Genomic DNA, 16,511 nt, shown 5'->3' with positions numbered 1-16,511 from the left:
ATTTATAGGTAGGAAGGAGGTTTTGAAGTAGATGATTACATCATATGCTTTCAGAATGAAGATTTGAAATAACATCTAGGTTATAAGAGGTCTCTTTACTAAGAAATATGCATATTTATGATACTTCAACCTCATTATAGAGTGGGGATAAGTTCTATCTTTAAATTAGGTTACTGTCTATAGGTTCAAAACAAGTGGGTTAATAAATTAAATCATTTATAATTTAAAGCACTTTAAGGGCAAAAAATCACAATAAAGGTAGTATAAGGTATCCTAGACCCCCATTTTTGCTAATTTGTATACATTGGAGTGTGGGTTGGATAATTTATAAATTGATCCGTGCTTATAGTAAAAGCCCAAATAATAGCAGCATTCCAATGCTACCAATCCAGGGCAAGCAGTGGCTTCTCTGTCTTTCTCAACAGCAAACTATGGACCTTTCCCAGAAGGTTGATGAGTTCCTACCAAATCTAAATCTCTCAACCCTGCACTATTGTCACAACTATGCTCTGCCTGGCTCTTCGGTCTTCCGCGTGTAATGGGGAACATTTCTGCAAATACTGCCCTGGAGGATCTGGATTTCAGCTTTCTACCTAAGAGTCTAAATTTGCCTTCCAGAACCCCCCTCCCACATTTTCCTATGTCGTTAGTACCTACATGTACCAAGTCAGCCGGCTCCTTCCCAGAACTACCTAATATCCTATCTAAGTGACACATGAGGTCCCCCACCTTTGCACCAGGAAGTCAAATGACCAGGCAATCCTCAAACCCACCAGCCACCAAGCTATCTACATGCCTAATGATTGAATCTACCACTACGACGGTTGTCCTAACTCCTCCCTTCTGGGCAAAAGCTCCTAGAGATAGATCCTCGGTGCAAGAGGATATTGCATCTTCTGGTGGGCAGGTCCTGGCTACAGATTCATTTCCTGCATCACCAGGGTGATGTTCTTCTTTTAGGAGACCTCCCTCCTCCAATGCAGCACAGGGGCGGCCAGACTGGAGGTGGGACTTCTCTACAACGTCCCTGTAAGTCTCCTCTATATACCTCTCTGTCTCCTTCAGCTCCTCCAAGTCTCCAACTCGTTCTCTAAGAGCTAGGAGCTTTTTGCAGCAAGTACACACTCATACTGTAGTTTCTCAACAACTGGGAGGTAATCATACATGTGACACTGGCTGCAAAAGACTGGATAGCTCCCCTCTTGCTACTGTGCATCTTATTGAGCTGCTTAATTAAATCCTATTAAGGTACTGGGGATGTTAGAATGGTATAGAGAGCCTTAAGATAATTTGTTTGCTTTATTTAGTGTTTGAGTCTTAGCAAGTAATGAAATGTAATAAGAATATTTAATAACCAGTTCACCTGTTGTCCTAAGTAGGATAATTGACTATTTAAATTAAGATTATAAGTAAAGGAAATGAACTAGGGGTGGGCGAGAGGGAATGTAGACTAAGCCAGACCCTGCCTGCCAGAGACTATCTCTAGCGAAAGTTCAAGTTTAAAAACTATAACAGGAAACTAGCTAACTAAAGCTTGCTCTTTTAAGACCTAAAACTATCTTTAAAAAGGAACCTACAGTTTAGCTTTTATCCCCCAAATTAGCAAAGCTCAGAGCAAAATAAAGTACTGTATACTTATCAAGAGAAATATCCTGTCTCTTCTCCTCTCTGAAAGATATGTCGTCTCCTTTTCTCTCAGACAGAAATATGTCCTCTGCTCCTCTCTCATAGACTTACCTTGGACTATTCAGAGAAATATTCTGTCTCCTCTCCTCTCTGAAAGATATGTCCTCTCCTTTCCTCTCAAGAGAGAAATATGGCCTCTGCTCCTCTCCCAAACTGATTCACATCCATTAAGTATGGCTATTTGCATTGATGGTTTGTCTATGAATCATCCCAGCAAAAAGTTATTAATACACTTCAATTCACATTTTTTCAGTGGATGTAGGTTTTGTAGGTTAAACAGAAGGGCAAATACTGGCTAGGCTATTTTACATAAACAGGAAAGTAAAAGAGACTCTAATAACATTTGATTCTACCACACCTGAAAGTCTAATTATTGTATCATTAAACAATGGTTTAATGATAACAAAAACAGTGACCTAAGTAAAATCATTTAATTAAGGCCTTGGATAATCTATCATAACCTGGACAGCATGTGTGCTGCTTACAATATCTGACAGTAAGTGATCTTACGTTGAAATAAAGCGATATTCTCTTTTCCAGATAGCCTACTATGGTTCTGCTTCATAAGTCTTTCATGAGTCTGGGGCTTCTAGTAACAGCATTGGAGCAGTCCATCAAGCCCACACAAGGAATGAACAACTTTCCATATAAGGAATCCTGATCACACAGTTACACAAGAATCACTTGATGAATAACACTAGTTTCCTTACTAATTTGAGCCCTGTATGTTCCATGCTCCAGGCTGTCAGAATTCTAACAATCTACAAGGATGTTCACGTGAAAGCTTTCTACAGTACCGAGTGCATGAACAGACCTGCCAAGCCTGAGCACACAACACATTCCCATTCTCAAGAAACAGTCAAGTCTGAACTATTTGTGTATCTTTTTTTTTTTGCCGGCTGGAAACATGAGCAGTGAGAAAAATGGGGGGGGGGGGAAAAAATCACATTTTAGATTTCTTATGGGGGAAGAAAGTCAAATACTGTCTAGGGAAAAGGCTGCAATATTCAAATGCTACGGTCAATGTTTTTCTAATGCTGGCTATAGTGTTTAAATCTGTCCTGGGCAGTCAGTGCCCACAATAAATCCCCCTTCACTTTGGAATAGTCTTCCTCCGTTGTTAAAAGGATATTTTTTTCCAATTAGCGTCCAATACCACTTTACCATAAATGTCGTCCTGCCACAGCTGAAGCCGGCCTTCTCAGTGCAGCATATCCACTGCCTTTTGTTGTGAATGTCTATCCTACCCTTGTATAAGTGGTTTCTCTCTTTCTTATTTTAATTGGTGTTCCTTTCTTTTCTCTGCTTTTGCTTTATTGTAAGTCGTTTAGGACCAGTGGTCCATGACCCTGTCTTGACTGGTTTTCAGAATAGCCCTAATGAATCTGAATGGAGCAGATTTGCATGCCTGTCACCTCCATTATATGTAAATCTCTCTCTTGCATATTCATTAGGGCTATCCTGAAAACGAGACAGGACAGGGTTGGGGACCTTTGGTCTAAACGACTCGCAATATAAATTCACAAAACTGACACATTTCTATCACCATATATAAAATCATTTTCCCTACTTTTGTTGTCTGGTGACTTTGTTTTTCTGTGCTTTTAACTGTGTTTCTAATACCTTCTTATCCATTGACTGTTTTCTTTCCGTCTTCACTTTCTGCCTTGCATCCATCTTTGGCATTAACTAACATTCAATGTTTCCATTTTTCTGCTTTCTTCTCAAAATCTACTTTCTCTCTCTCCTTCCCTCCCTATTTCCATGGTCTGACATCTCTCTCCTTCCCTCCTTTACCTCCCCCCCAGTGGCCCAACATCTCTCTCCTTCCTTTCCTCCCTTTCCATACTCTGGCATCTCTCTCTCCTACTACTATTATTATTATTTCTATAGTGCTACCAGACTCCCCCTCCTTCCCATCCATTCCCTGGCCTGATATCTCTCCCTTCCTTTAGTCATCTCTCCTCTCCCCCCTCCAGTGTAACATTTCTCTTTCCCTTCCTCCTTTCTGCCCCCTGCAGTCCATCTTCCTTCCCTTCCTCCTTCAGGCCCTCCTCTCAGACCAAAATTTCTCCCTCCTTTCCACCAGTCCAACATTTTTTTTCTTTCTTCCTCCTGCATGCTTCTCCTCTGGTCCTGCTTTACCTCAACCAAACAACATCTATCTCTCCCTCCATGAGTCCAACTTTTCACTCTCTGCCCTCTCCCTCTTCCCCAGAGTGTAACATTTCTCCTTCCCTCCTTTCTGTCCTCCCTAACCATATTGTCCTCTCCATGAGTCCATCACTTTCTCCCTCCTGCATGCTTTCTCTCTGTCCTTGCCTCTTCCCACAAGCGGCATCCCTCCTTCCCACCCCCAACCCAACATGCTCTCTTCCCATGCACCATTGCACCCTCCCCTCCAGTGTGCATCACCTTTCCTTTCCCTCCCTTTCTGCCAGGTCCAGCAGCACCTCTTCTCCCTTCCTTTTACTTCCCCCCTATCCAGCAGTACACCTTCCCACCTCCCCATGTCAAGCACCTACTCCCCCTGTTCAGCATTATCCCTTCTCCCTTCCCTCCTCCCCTGTCCAGCATTACATCTCCCTTCCCTCCTCCACCCCTGTCCACCAGTATTACTTCCCCCTTCCCTGCTCCCCATGTTCAGCAGTACCCCCTTCTCCCTTCCCTGTCCAGCAATATCTCTCTTGTCACTACTAGCAGCAGCTCACTATGTGCTTTTAACTTCGGCACACAACTGCTACCGCCAGCAGTAGTTTAGCCCGGTTTCATCAGGCAGTCTCGGGGCCTTTGCTAGGCCTGCCCACTTCGATGATGCGATGCGGCCCGGCCTAGCAAAGGCCCCGAGGCTGCCTGATTAAACCGGGCTAAACTACTGCTAGCAGCAGCTGTGTGCCGAAGTTAAAGCACACAGAGCTGCCGCTGCTGGTCTGGGGAGGGGGGAGAGTGCGCGGAGATGAGGAAGACAGGAGTTCTGGGGAAGCGGAGACGAGGAGTCCCGGCAAATACGCGCAACACGATGGTAGAAGTCAGATGACACAGGCGCTGGAGCCTCTCTTCCTGCCCTGTGAGCCGCGGCACACTTAGAATCTCAAAAGGCACACTAGACAGTGCCACTGAAAACTGGGGGATAGGACACTTATCCCTTACGGCAGCTGCTGCTCTATGGACAAGTGACATGAGAGACTATAAACCAAGAAACTCATTTCACATGGGACGGATTTAACAGCATTAAAGAAACTGAGGACAAAGGTCCGGAAAGCTGGAATACCTCAGAAAGCATCTCATATTGGCCCCGTCTTCCCAGCGCGATTGTCAGCAGGTCATAGACAACGGATGCACTCTGCAGACTGATAATACGATCGCTGTGGTGCTCAGGGATTCTGCTCAGCACGGCGTCCCGGTTAGCCTGCAGTTCAGTACAAAATATTTCAGGCATGATTGATCAGAATGGGTCTCATTGAAAACTCCGCTGAGCAAATTTCAGGGTAAGAAATAAAGACAACAGAAAACATTTTCCGTCTTGCCTACATAACCCTCATCTTATTTGATTTTAATACTTAATATACTGCGAAAGCCCAAAGTATTATACACTTCTCCCTCCGTATTCGCGGTGGATGCGGGTGGAACATAGCCGCGAATATGGAAAAATCGCAAATAACTGTTTATATGTTATTCGTGGGGGGCAGCGTTTTCGCTATTGAAATCGCGAATAACTAGAGACCCTGCGGCTGAAGGTGCCTGTGAGTGGGCCGGATGCTGCGTACGTGAGCAGCTCTCTCTCTCTCGATCTCGCTGGTTGGGCTTCGTGCAGGCTCTGCTTCTTCTCTGTGTCGCAATGAGAGGGGGGCGGAGGCCCTGCATGAAGAATGCGTCAGTTTTCAAAGCGCTCGGCACTTGCGTTTCGTGCACTGTCTTCTGGGTTATGTCGCCCTGTGGATTGTGTGGGGCTGCTCTCCTCAGAGCTTCGTAGATTTGCCATCACACAGGTGTAACATAGTAACATAGTAGATGACGGCAGATAAAGACCCGAATGGTCCATCCAGTCTGCCCAACCTGATTCAATTTAAAAATTTTTTAATTTTTTTTTCTTAGCTATTTCTGGGCAAGAATTCAAAGCTCTACCCGGTTCTGTGCTTGGGTTCCTACTGCCAAAATCTCCGTTAAAACCTACTCCAGCCCATCTACACCCTCCTGGCCATTGAAGCCCTCCCCAGCCCATCCTCCCCCAAACGGCCATATACAGACACAGACCGTGCAAGTCTGCCCAGTATGGGCCTTAGTTCAATATTTAATATTATTTTCTGATTGTAGATCCCACGCTTCTTTGAAATCCGTCACAGTTTTTCTCTCCACCACCTCTTTCGGGAGTGCATTCCGGGCATCTACCACCCTCTCCGTAAAGCAGAATTTCCTAACATTGTTCTTGAATCGACCACCCTTCAACCTCAAATTATATCCTCTGGTTTTACCATTTTCCTTTCTCTGGAAAAGATTTTGTTCTACGTTAATACCCTTCAAGCATTTGAACGTCTGAATCATATCTCCCCTGTCCCTCCTTTCCTGTTTTTCTGTCAGGTGAGCCCTCCAAAAGGCACTGTTTTTACTTTAATTGCTCTCTCAGATTTTGCATGTGAGTATTCAGCAGGTGAGGAAACGAACTGTAGTGGCCCAAGGCAGAAGCACTCCTTGTTTGTTTTCATTTTTATTTGAATCAGGAGTAGCAAGGCAAAATGTATTATACAGGATGATTCTTTCACTTGAAGGTTGGTCACCTGCATCTCGGTTTCAAACATAGTTTGGGTTCAGAGTTGTTTGATTTGGGGGGGGGCGGAGTCTGCATGCAAAAAAATCGTGAATAAGCGAAACCGTGAGTGCAGAAACCGTGAATACTGAGGGAGAAATGTAGCTGTTTACAATTCTAAAAACATCACATCATCCATATTATAACAAGTTAAAATCTTATCCCACCCCCTATTACAAAACTGTAGCATAGTTTTTAGCGCTGGCTACGGCGGTAACAACTCTGATGCTCACAGAATTCTTACGAGCGTCAAAGTTGTTACCGCCGTGGCCAGCGCTACAAACCGTGCTACGGTTTTGTAAAAAGGGTGGGTGGGTTAATTAACATCTCATTGTACAATAACAATTAAACTAAGTGAACCCTCACATTCATAAAACCCACCCCAAATATAATTGTCATGTAATTGCGACCCTCATTATCAAATCCACTTATTAACCATGTAAAAATCTCAATAAATAACTGTAACCCTTAACATTCTAACTCGCATGACTTTCCATAATAGACAGTTCACTTCACAGTACAAAAATTTGATTTTTTTTTTTTTTATATATCTTTATTCATTTTAAAGTTAAGTGCAACATATTTTACAGACATTTTACACTTTAACACTTAAATTCTATCAAATTATATTTAGGACAAATATATATATCAACCTCCCCCTTTATACATTCTAAATAAAAATAACTCCCCACCCTCCCTGCATGATCAAAGGGCAAAATCAACAATCACTCCTTGCAGAATTCTGTCAATGGCTCCCAAACTTCCATAAATTTTTTATAATGTCCCTGTTGTATAGCCATTTTAAAAAATGTGGCATAGAGATTCCTACCAGAACGTATAATTTAACTGATCCCAGTTTAGTACAAAAATTTTCATTGAAAAACCACATTTTCAATAACTTATGAAAACCCAAGTAACTTCCCATATAGAGAATGACACGGTGACAAAATTAATCACCGTTCCCATCCCCGCGGATAGCCGCAGGAAACCATCTTCATGTCATTCTTTAAGGAGAGAGGGAAGAGTCAGAGTATGAATGGCCACAACCACTGACCCGCAAGCTTTGCTTTGAAGAATGCTGGTGTAGAAGGACTGAGGTTGAAACAGACACTACAGAATGACAGTCTCTGGTATCCAGAGCAGATATTGTGATGTCATAATGCCTCATTCCAAAAGTGCCTAAGAGCCGATCACATCAGTGATGTCACAATGGCTTCATTATCCTTGGCTCACATAAGAATCAGTATGAATGGCCATAACTGACCTGCAAGCTTTGCTTTGAAGAATGACAGTGTAGAAGGACCGAGGTTGAAACAGACACTACAGAATGACAGTCTCTGGTATCCAGAGCAGATATTGTGATGTCATAATGCCTCATTCCACCAGTGCCTAAGAGCCAATCACATCAGTGATATCACAATGGCTTCATTATCCTTGGCTCCCATAAGAATCAGAGTATGAATGGCCACAACCACTGACCCGCAAGCTTTGCTTTGAAGAATGCTGGTGTAGAAGGACTGAGGTTGAAACAGACACTACAGAATAACAGTCTCTGGTATCCAGAGCAGATATTGTGATGTCATAATGCCTCATTCCAAAAGTGCCTAAGAGCCGATCACATCAGTGATGTCACAATGGCTTCATTATCCTTGGCTCACATAAGAATCAGTATGAATGGCCATAACTGACCTGCAAGCTTTGCTTTGAAGAATGACAGTGTAGAAGGACCGAGGTTGAAACAGACACTACAGAATGACAGTCTCTGGTATCCAGAGCAGATATTGTGATGTCATCATGCTTCATTCCACCAGTGCCTAAGAGCCAATCACATCAGTGATATCACAATGGCTTCATTATCCTTGGCTCACATAAGAATCAGAGTATGAATGGCCACAACCACTGACCCGCAAGCTTTGCTTTGAAGAAGGACTGAGGTTGAAATAGACACTAGAAAATGACATGGGATTATTTCCCGCGGTTATCCGCGGGGACGGGGACGGTGATGAATTTTGTCACCGTGTCATTCTCTTGCATTTCAATAGCCAGCTTATTTCACAAGCTAGCTCCCGTAGCTAGCTTCCATATTCCGGTCAATCTCACTTTATCCAATGATGGTAAATGGAGCAAATGCTTTTGAGTTTAGCGCAAATATACTCAATTTATTTGACAAATACTCTGGAACATTCCACTGCAAAGCTTTAAACACCAGATTTAAAACTTTAATTTGTCTTGCAATGGGCAACCAATGTAAACTGGCAAATATAGGGGCAACATGCTCCGATTTCTTTTTTCCAGCTATCAATTACACAGCAGTGTTTTGCACTAGTTACAATCTTGCAAACAATTTTTGCTCGGTCCATTGTACAAAGAATTACAATAATCCAATCAACTAGTTATTGTTTATTGAAAGCTTCTATACCTTCCACTAATGACTGGGGAGTCAATTCAGAGCGGTTTACATGAGCTTCTGTAATGGTGTTATAATTCAGAGTTAGTGTTTCTGTGATGGTTTTCCATACATGGCTTCTGTAATGATGGTACAATAGTTACATATCTTTTACATTAGTCTTTTGACTGTTTTACAGTAATTATACACTAATCTTCACCCTATATATACACTCATCTTACGTATTTATACATTAACTAGTGTTTAAGCCCGTTACATTAACGGGTGCTAGAATAGATGTGTAGACTTTTAGCACAATGGGTTGCTGAGGCATTTCTTTATGTTTTTTATCTCTCTCCCTGCCCCCCTTTCTTTCTGTCTCTGTCCCCCTGTGTGTCTCTGTCTCTTCCCTGGCCCCCTGTCTTACTGTCTCTCTCCCTGGCTATCTGTCAGTCTTTCTTTGTTTCTGTATTTTCTCCCTTCGCAAGTGTGGGGCAGTTGTAGGCGCGCATGCGCACTCCTTCCGGCCACGGACATACGGAACACGCAGGTAGGAGTGCGCATGCGCTGCTTAGGGTTTTATTATCTAGTCATTAAGCCCGTTACATTAACGGATGCTAGAATATATGTCTGTCTGTCTCCCTCCCGCTGACTCTCTCTCTCTCCCTGGCCCCCTTTCTCTGTCTGTCTTTCTGTCCCTCTCCCTGCCCCTGTGTCTTTCTTTCTTTCTGTCTTCCTCCCTCCTGCTGTCTGTCTGTCATTTTTTCCCATTTCCCTGTGCAGCAGCATTTCCATCCCACTTCCCTATGCAGCAGCAACAGCATTTCCCTCCTATCCCCCCCTTTCCTGTACAGAAGCAGCAGCGTTATTTCCCTTCCCCTCCAGGTCCCTGTGTAGCAGTAGCAACATTTTCCCCCACCCCCCTTTCCCTTCTCTTACACGATCTGGCCTGCTCCGTTAGGCCCCTCCCTCTTCTTTTACTGCGTTGTCCTGCTCGATCTGGCCTGCTCCTGACCCTCCCATCCGACCCTCCCATCGCCGACAAACCTCCCGGCTCCAGCCGCGTAGGCAGCACTTTAAACACGCTGCTTCGCGGCCTTCTACAGCCGATTTCCTCTCCCATGTCTGTCTCCGATGATGTCATCAGAGACGCAGCAGAGGAAATCGGCAGTAGAAGGGCGCGAAGCAGCGTGTTTAAAGTGCTGCCTACGCTGCTGGAGCCGGGAGGTTTGTGCCACTGGAATGCAAACAGGGCCGCGAGTGTTGGGCAGTTGTAGGCGCGCATGCACACTCCTTCCGGCCACGGACATACAGAACACGCAGGTGGGAGTGCGCATGCGCCACTTAGGGTTTTATTATAGAGATATCACTCATCCTACATATATCACATGTAATAGTTTCGTGTATTACCGTATTTTTCACTCCATAAGATGCACTCTGTCCACCCCCAAAAAGGAGCGAATACACCTCTCCCCCCCCCACCGTGTACCTTTTTTTAATAGGCTATGGTCCAGTGCGATCTCTTGCTGGACGGCAGCCTTTCTCGCTGCAGAGCGGCGCAAAAGGCAGGAGCGCAACCTTTGCGCTTCCTGCCTGGTCCTGTGCTGCTCCGTGATTGGCTGATCGTGTTTCACAAACCTTTCATCAGGAGGAAGAACAAATAATTCCCCGGAAGTAAGACCGGCGGACAGCCACACGGACCTCTCGACTAGCTGCTCCACATGAGAGGTAGAGCAGCTTGTCGATAGGTCTGTGTGGCTGACCGCCGGGGAATTATTTGTTCTTCCTCCTGATGAAGCGTTCGTGAAACACAATTTCATGTTGAGGAAGATGTATGTTGGACACTTTGGAACATGTGGTTTTTTTGGACTGAGTTTTTCTGCACGAGGTTTCACTTTATGGTTTGGATGTGTTTTTGGTTCATGTTTGGACTGAAGAAGGGGTAATGGACTGTGCTCACCCTCGGCTGTTTTTGGACTAAGATCTGCCGCCCGTTGAACTGTTTGAGGAACGTCTTTGGATCTACTTTCAGAGATAAATGCTCTTTTTTTCAATTCTTTTTTGAATTGTAGGCTGATACGGGGTGGTGCTGTGATATTTCAGATTTAAACATTACCTGTTGGGGGTTTATTTCATTTACTGAGAACCTTTAATCATTTCTTTTTTTTTTTTAGATATGTTTGTAAGATTCATTTTTTTGTGTGTTCATGATTATTGAGTGAATCTATAGCATTTTGAATAGTTTTTTCCCGATTTGTTTTTTGTGGAGAGCTAAAAAGGGTGTCAGGTCAAAAGCGCGCCGGGCCAAAGGCGCGCACAGACAATTGAGCGCAGCGCAGAGGCGCGCGCCGCAGAAAATTACTGTTTTTAGGGCTCCGACGGGGGAGGCGCGTGGGGGGAAACCCCCCCACTTTACTTAATAGAGATCGCGCCGCGTTGTGGGGGCGTTGTGTGGGGTTTGGGGGGTTGTAACCCCCCACATTTTACTGAAAACTTCACTTTTTCCCTGTTTTTAGGGAAAAACTTAAGTTTACAGTAAAATGTGGAGGGTTACAACCCCCCAAACCCACCACAACGCCGGCGCGATCTCTATTAAGTAAACTGGGGGGGGATCCCCAACAAAACCCCCCGACGGAGCCCCTAAAAACTGTAATTTTCTTTGGCGCGCGCCTCCGTCTTGCGCTCAGTTGTCGGCGCGCGCCTTTGTCTTTCGCGGGGTTGTCTACGAACCGCTAAAAAGTGACATATCACAAAAGAGGGTAGGGCAGGTCTCTGATATGTGAACATAGGCCCAATTGGCACCCAAGTTCTATTTAAAAAATGCCATTTAAATGACGTTTATAGCTGAGTTTCAAGGCGCCAAAAATATCAGCGCCAGAATGGTGCCTCAGGCCGCCTAATGCCACTATGGGCGTGGATAATGCCGGAAGTGGATTTAGGCGGCCTAAAGCACCTACGGAAGCGCGGTTCACATTCAAGTAGGAGCTGGAACTGTAGACCTGGAAAGCCCTACATACTGGGCGCCTACATTTGCTGGAGGTGCGATTCTGTACCTGGCGCCATCGCGTGACTGACGCACGATTGGTGACCATACTGTAAGAGACTGGGATTTAATTTCAGCACGGCACAATTTAGAGATTCAGTAAAACGAGTTCAAGCCATCATATTGGCTGCTGGAAGGGTGCCAGATATCGCTAGAATTAACATGTCATTAGTGGAAGTAAAGGCCTGATGATTAGAGAGAGGCAGGAGCAGCAGCAGGGCTAATTCCATTTCCTTTACAGCCGAGAGACAGCAAGGACACGACAGGGAAACACTGCGGAGTACAAACCATCTCTGGAAGGGCTTGGGATTAGGATGAGCATCCCCAATGACAATTATACAGTAATAATAATAATAATAATAACTTTATTTTTCTATACCGCCATAATCTTACGACTTCTAGGCGGTTCACAGTGAAGAGAGCTGTACAATCAGCGAATTACAATATAGTATTAACATGTTACAGTGAAGGGGCTGGATGGCCAGCGAATTACAGAATACAAATGGAGAGGAAGACACTGAACAGACAGAGAGTACAGGATACAATTGGTGAGGGATCGTAGTATCAGCATGAAGAGTAATAGTTTTAGAAGGAGGGAGTATTTTGACTAGGAAATAAATCTATCGAACAGAGCAGTCTTAATTGTTTTCCGAAAGGCGCCGTAAGTCAACCTGGCTCTATCAATGAAGTTGCCTAGCCAGGTTTGCTGTCTGCTAGCTTGAAACTTAAAAGCTCTGTCCAGAAAGGTTCTCTATTTGCAATCTGTGATCTTCGGGAAGTAGGAAACATGCACAAGGTCACCGGGTTCAGCTTGCCCACGCACACACGCTCAAAGCATCCCAATAACAGTCAAAGATATGCAATGCTCATATTACTCTTAATGACAAAGAAGAGTATTTCTTTTCCAAACGCTCTCTGTGAGCACAGTGCCAGATGCTGTGACAGCTGCTTTGCTGCCGCCGTTAGTTGATGCCCTGGCTTCCAGTTTCCAAGCCCGTACTCAGTAACCGAGGGGAGAGGCTGCCAGGGAATTCAAAGTGACAAGAAGTCTTCCTGTTCCAAACGGGCGCTGGCCTTCTGTTTAAGACTGTTACGCTGCATGACAGAGAAACTATTTTCATTTTTCAAAATTTCTAAAAAATCTACGCGGAGAAATCCTTAAGGGATTTCTGAGTTTCTGGAAGCACAAAAGGGGAAAGAGGATGGGATTTCATATACACTCCCCCCTCCGTATTCATAGGGGTTAGGGGCAGAGCTGGCCTGCGAAAAAGGAAAATTTGCGAATAACTTTTGGGCAAACTGGGACCCACCCCCGGGCCTTACCAAGGTGACGCAGGGCAGGAGCGATCTTCCTACACTCCTGCCCCGTGCAGAGCCATGCTTTGCACCCATACTGTGAGTTCCTGTGGTCTCATGAGACTACAACGGGAGTTCCCGTTGTAGTCTCGTGAGACTACAGGAACACACAGCACGGCTCTGCATGGGGCAGGAATGTAGGAAGATCGCTCCTGCCCCGCGTCACCGCTAGACCACCAGGTAAGGTCTCTGCTCCTGGGGCGGCTGCTCGCCTCCAACTGCCTCCTCTGCCTCCGATCGCCCCCTCTCCTCGCCCCAATCCAAGTCCCGGGGCCAGTTCTGGTCAATGTGGGCTGCCTCTGAGCGATTCTCTTGGGGGAGGGGGGGTTGGGAAAAAATTGCGAATACTTGAAACTGCGAACGCTGAAACCGTGAATAGGGAGGGGGAAGTGTACTGCCTTTCTGTGGTTACAGTCAGAGCAGTTTACATATTATACACAGGTACTTAATTTGTACCTGGGAAAATAGAAGGTTAAGTGACTTACCCAGAGTCACAAGGAGCTGTAGTGGGAACTGAACCCACTTCCCCTAGTTCTCAGCCCACCGCACTAATTGCTAGCCTACTCCTGCACTCCACAATAAGATGTGTTCTCATAGCACTTTAGGCTCATCTTTGACGTTGCCTTTCTCCCCTCAATCCCACATAAACCTCTGTACTCTGGCCTTCACTGTGTAGCGCTTGTGACCCTTACCAAAGCCACACCCTCAGCACAAGGGATGACACATAGAAGGGCCCGGAAAAACCAAACAAAAACTGCAGGCTATGTACAAGGTGCAGGCAAAATTTATTGTTCTAAAATTTAAATGCAGTAGTATACAACCTTATTACCAAAGGACCCGACACGGGCCGTGTTTCGGACAACACCTTCCTCAGGGGTCCATGGTAAATAAGGTGTAAAGCAAACCGCATGAAAATAAATGATAAACAATTGCCTGTGTAAAACAATCAAAAAAAGGGTAAATCAAAGTCTCAAAAGTGAAAACCGTCTGCACCTTTACACAGCCTGCAGTTTTTGTTTGGTTTTTCCTTGTCGTTTGGTACACTGCAGAGTTTGTTGGATTCTTTTTGTTTTGACGTAGAAGGGCCCTCCATTTCTTCTTGAATGGGGAAACAACAGGCAACTATATTAAGATATTTCCTCATGTAAAGCACGTTTTATGTGTGGAAAGAGGCTCTTATAAATTTGCAAGATGTGCTATTGGAGTTATGTCCATATTTACAGACTAGCACATACCAAGCTTTGACATTTAAGCATATGTGCACACAAAACATAAAAAAACAGAGGGACTGGAAACTCAATTCACAATCAAATAAGCAAATTCCTTAACCCCTTGTAAGCATACAACTGCAGGTTACCCTCAAGCCAATAAAGCGTAATAGGGGAAACGCCTCAGATGCTGCAAAGCTAATATTGCTTTGAGATTTGAAAGGAGAGGGTACATTGTTCAATAGCTCCCTTTCAGCTTTCTATCACTGGCGAAAAACTCCCTAGGTCAGGAGTGTCAAAGTCCCTCCTCGAGGGCCGCAATCCAGTCGGGTTTTCAGGATTTCCCCAATGAATATGCATGACATCTATCTGCACGCACTGTTTTCGTGGTATGCTAATAGATCTCGTGCATATTCATTGGGGAAATCTTGAAAACCCGACTGGATTGCGGCCCTCGAGGAGGGACTTTGACACCCCTTGCCGTGACTGCTACTTTCTCTCTGAGTCAGTAAGCCGACGATGGCCAGCATTTCATGATCTACTAATCATTTCTTCAGGGCTCTGAAGTGCTATCTACTAGAGAATGACACGGTGACAAAATTCATCACCATTCCCGTCCCCGCGGATAACCACGGTAAACCATCTTCATATCATTCTTTAAGGAGAGAGGGAAGAATCAGAGTATGAATGGCCACAACCACTGACCCGCAAGCTTTGCTTTGACGAATGTTGAGATTGAGCAGCAACATTCCAGAGCAGATATTATGATGTCATAATGCCTCATTCCACCAGTGCCTAAGAGCCAATCACATCAGTGATGTCACAATGGCTTCATTATCCTTGGCTCACATAAGAATCAGAGTATGAATGGCCACAACCACTGACCCGCAAGCTTTGCTTTGAAGAAAGCTGTTGTAGAAGGACCGAGGTTGAAACAGACACTACAGAATGACAGTCTCTGGTATCCAGAGCAGATATTGTGATGTCATAATGCCTCATTCCACCAGTGCCTAAGAGCCAATCACATCAGTGATGTCACAATGGCTTCATTATCCTTGGCTCACATAAGAATCAGAGTATGAATGGCCACAACCACTGACCCGCAAGCTTTGCTTTGAAGAAAGCTGTTGTAGAAGGACCGAGGTTGAAACAGACACTACAGAATGACAGTCTCTGGTATCCAGAGCAGATATTGTGATGTCATAATGCCTCATTCCACCAGTGCCTAAGAGCCAATCACATCAGTGATGTCACAATCGCTTCATTATCCTTGGCTCCCATAAGAATCAGAGTATGAATGGCCACAACCACTGACCCGCAAGCTTTGCTCTGAAGAATGCTGGTGTAGAAGGACTGAGGTTGAAACAGACACTACAGAATGACAGTCTCTGGTATCCAGAGCAGAGATTGTGATGTCATAATGCCTCATTCCACCAGTGCCTAAGAGCCAATCACATCAGTGATGTCACAATGGCTTCATTATCCTTGGCTCCCATAAGAATCAGAGTATGAATGGCCACAACCACTGACCCGCAAGCTTTGCTTTGAAGAATGCTGGTGTAGAAGGACTGAGGCTGAAATAGACACTAGAAAATGACATGGGATTACTTCCCGCGGTTATCCGCGGGGACGGGAACGGTGATGAATTTTGTCACCGTGTCATTCTCTACTATCTACACATCGATTATGTGCAAACAAATCCACACATGCCCTGGTAGGGTGGTCATTTATGTTCAGGCTCACATTTTAAAGCCTTCGTACCAAATTTGTGCACTACTGGGAATCACTGTAGATGCCAGTTTTATAAACACTTCTTTAGAAGCGACCCCCCAACCCTAATGTGCTAAGCCCCTCTCTCTCTTCTCTCCTTTTTCTTCCAGTAAGTCTATATGTTTTGTCGTCCCCTCCACTTTTTAAGTTTTTGTTTTATTTTAACAATATTTTGATAATTGGAAACCGTTTAGGTATGCTTTTGATAAACGGTATATCAAAGATTAAATAAACTTGGAAATACAGGATGTCTGGTGC

General features: G+C 44.7%; 1 protein-coding gene across 2 annotated transcripts in view; it reads right to left on the bottom strand.

Moving 5' to 3' along the window:
* The window catches only part of TTC7B (tetratricopeptide repeat domain 7B), a 416,190-nt gene that overhangs the window by 255,271 nt on the left and 144,408 nt on the right, over positions 1–16,511 (bottom strand). For both annotated transcript variants that reach the window (XM_033951913.1, XM_033951914.1), the window contains exon 9: positions 4,958–5,095. In XM_033951913.1, the coding sequence (XP_033807804.1) occupies positions 4,958–5,095 (138 nt within the window). The remainder of the gene's footprint in view (positions 1–4,957; positions 5,096–16,511) is intronic.

Source organism: Geotrypetes seraphini, chromosome 7, assembly GCF_902459505.1.
Source record: "Geotrypetes seraphini chromosome 7, aGeoSer1.1, whole genome shotgun sequence".
NCBI lineage: Eukaryota > Metazoa > Chordata > Amphibia > Gymnophiona > Dermophiidae > Geotrypetes > Geotrypetes seraphini.
The sequence above is the reverse complement of the archived record's forward strand: the minus strand, read 5'-3'. Positions and strand labels throughout refer to the sequence as shown.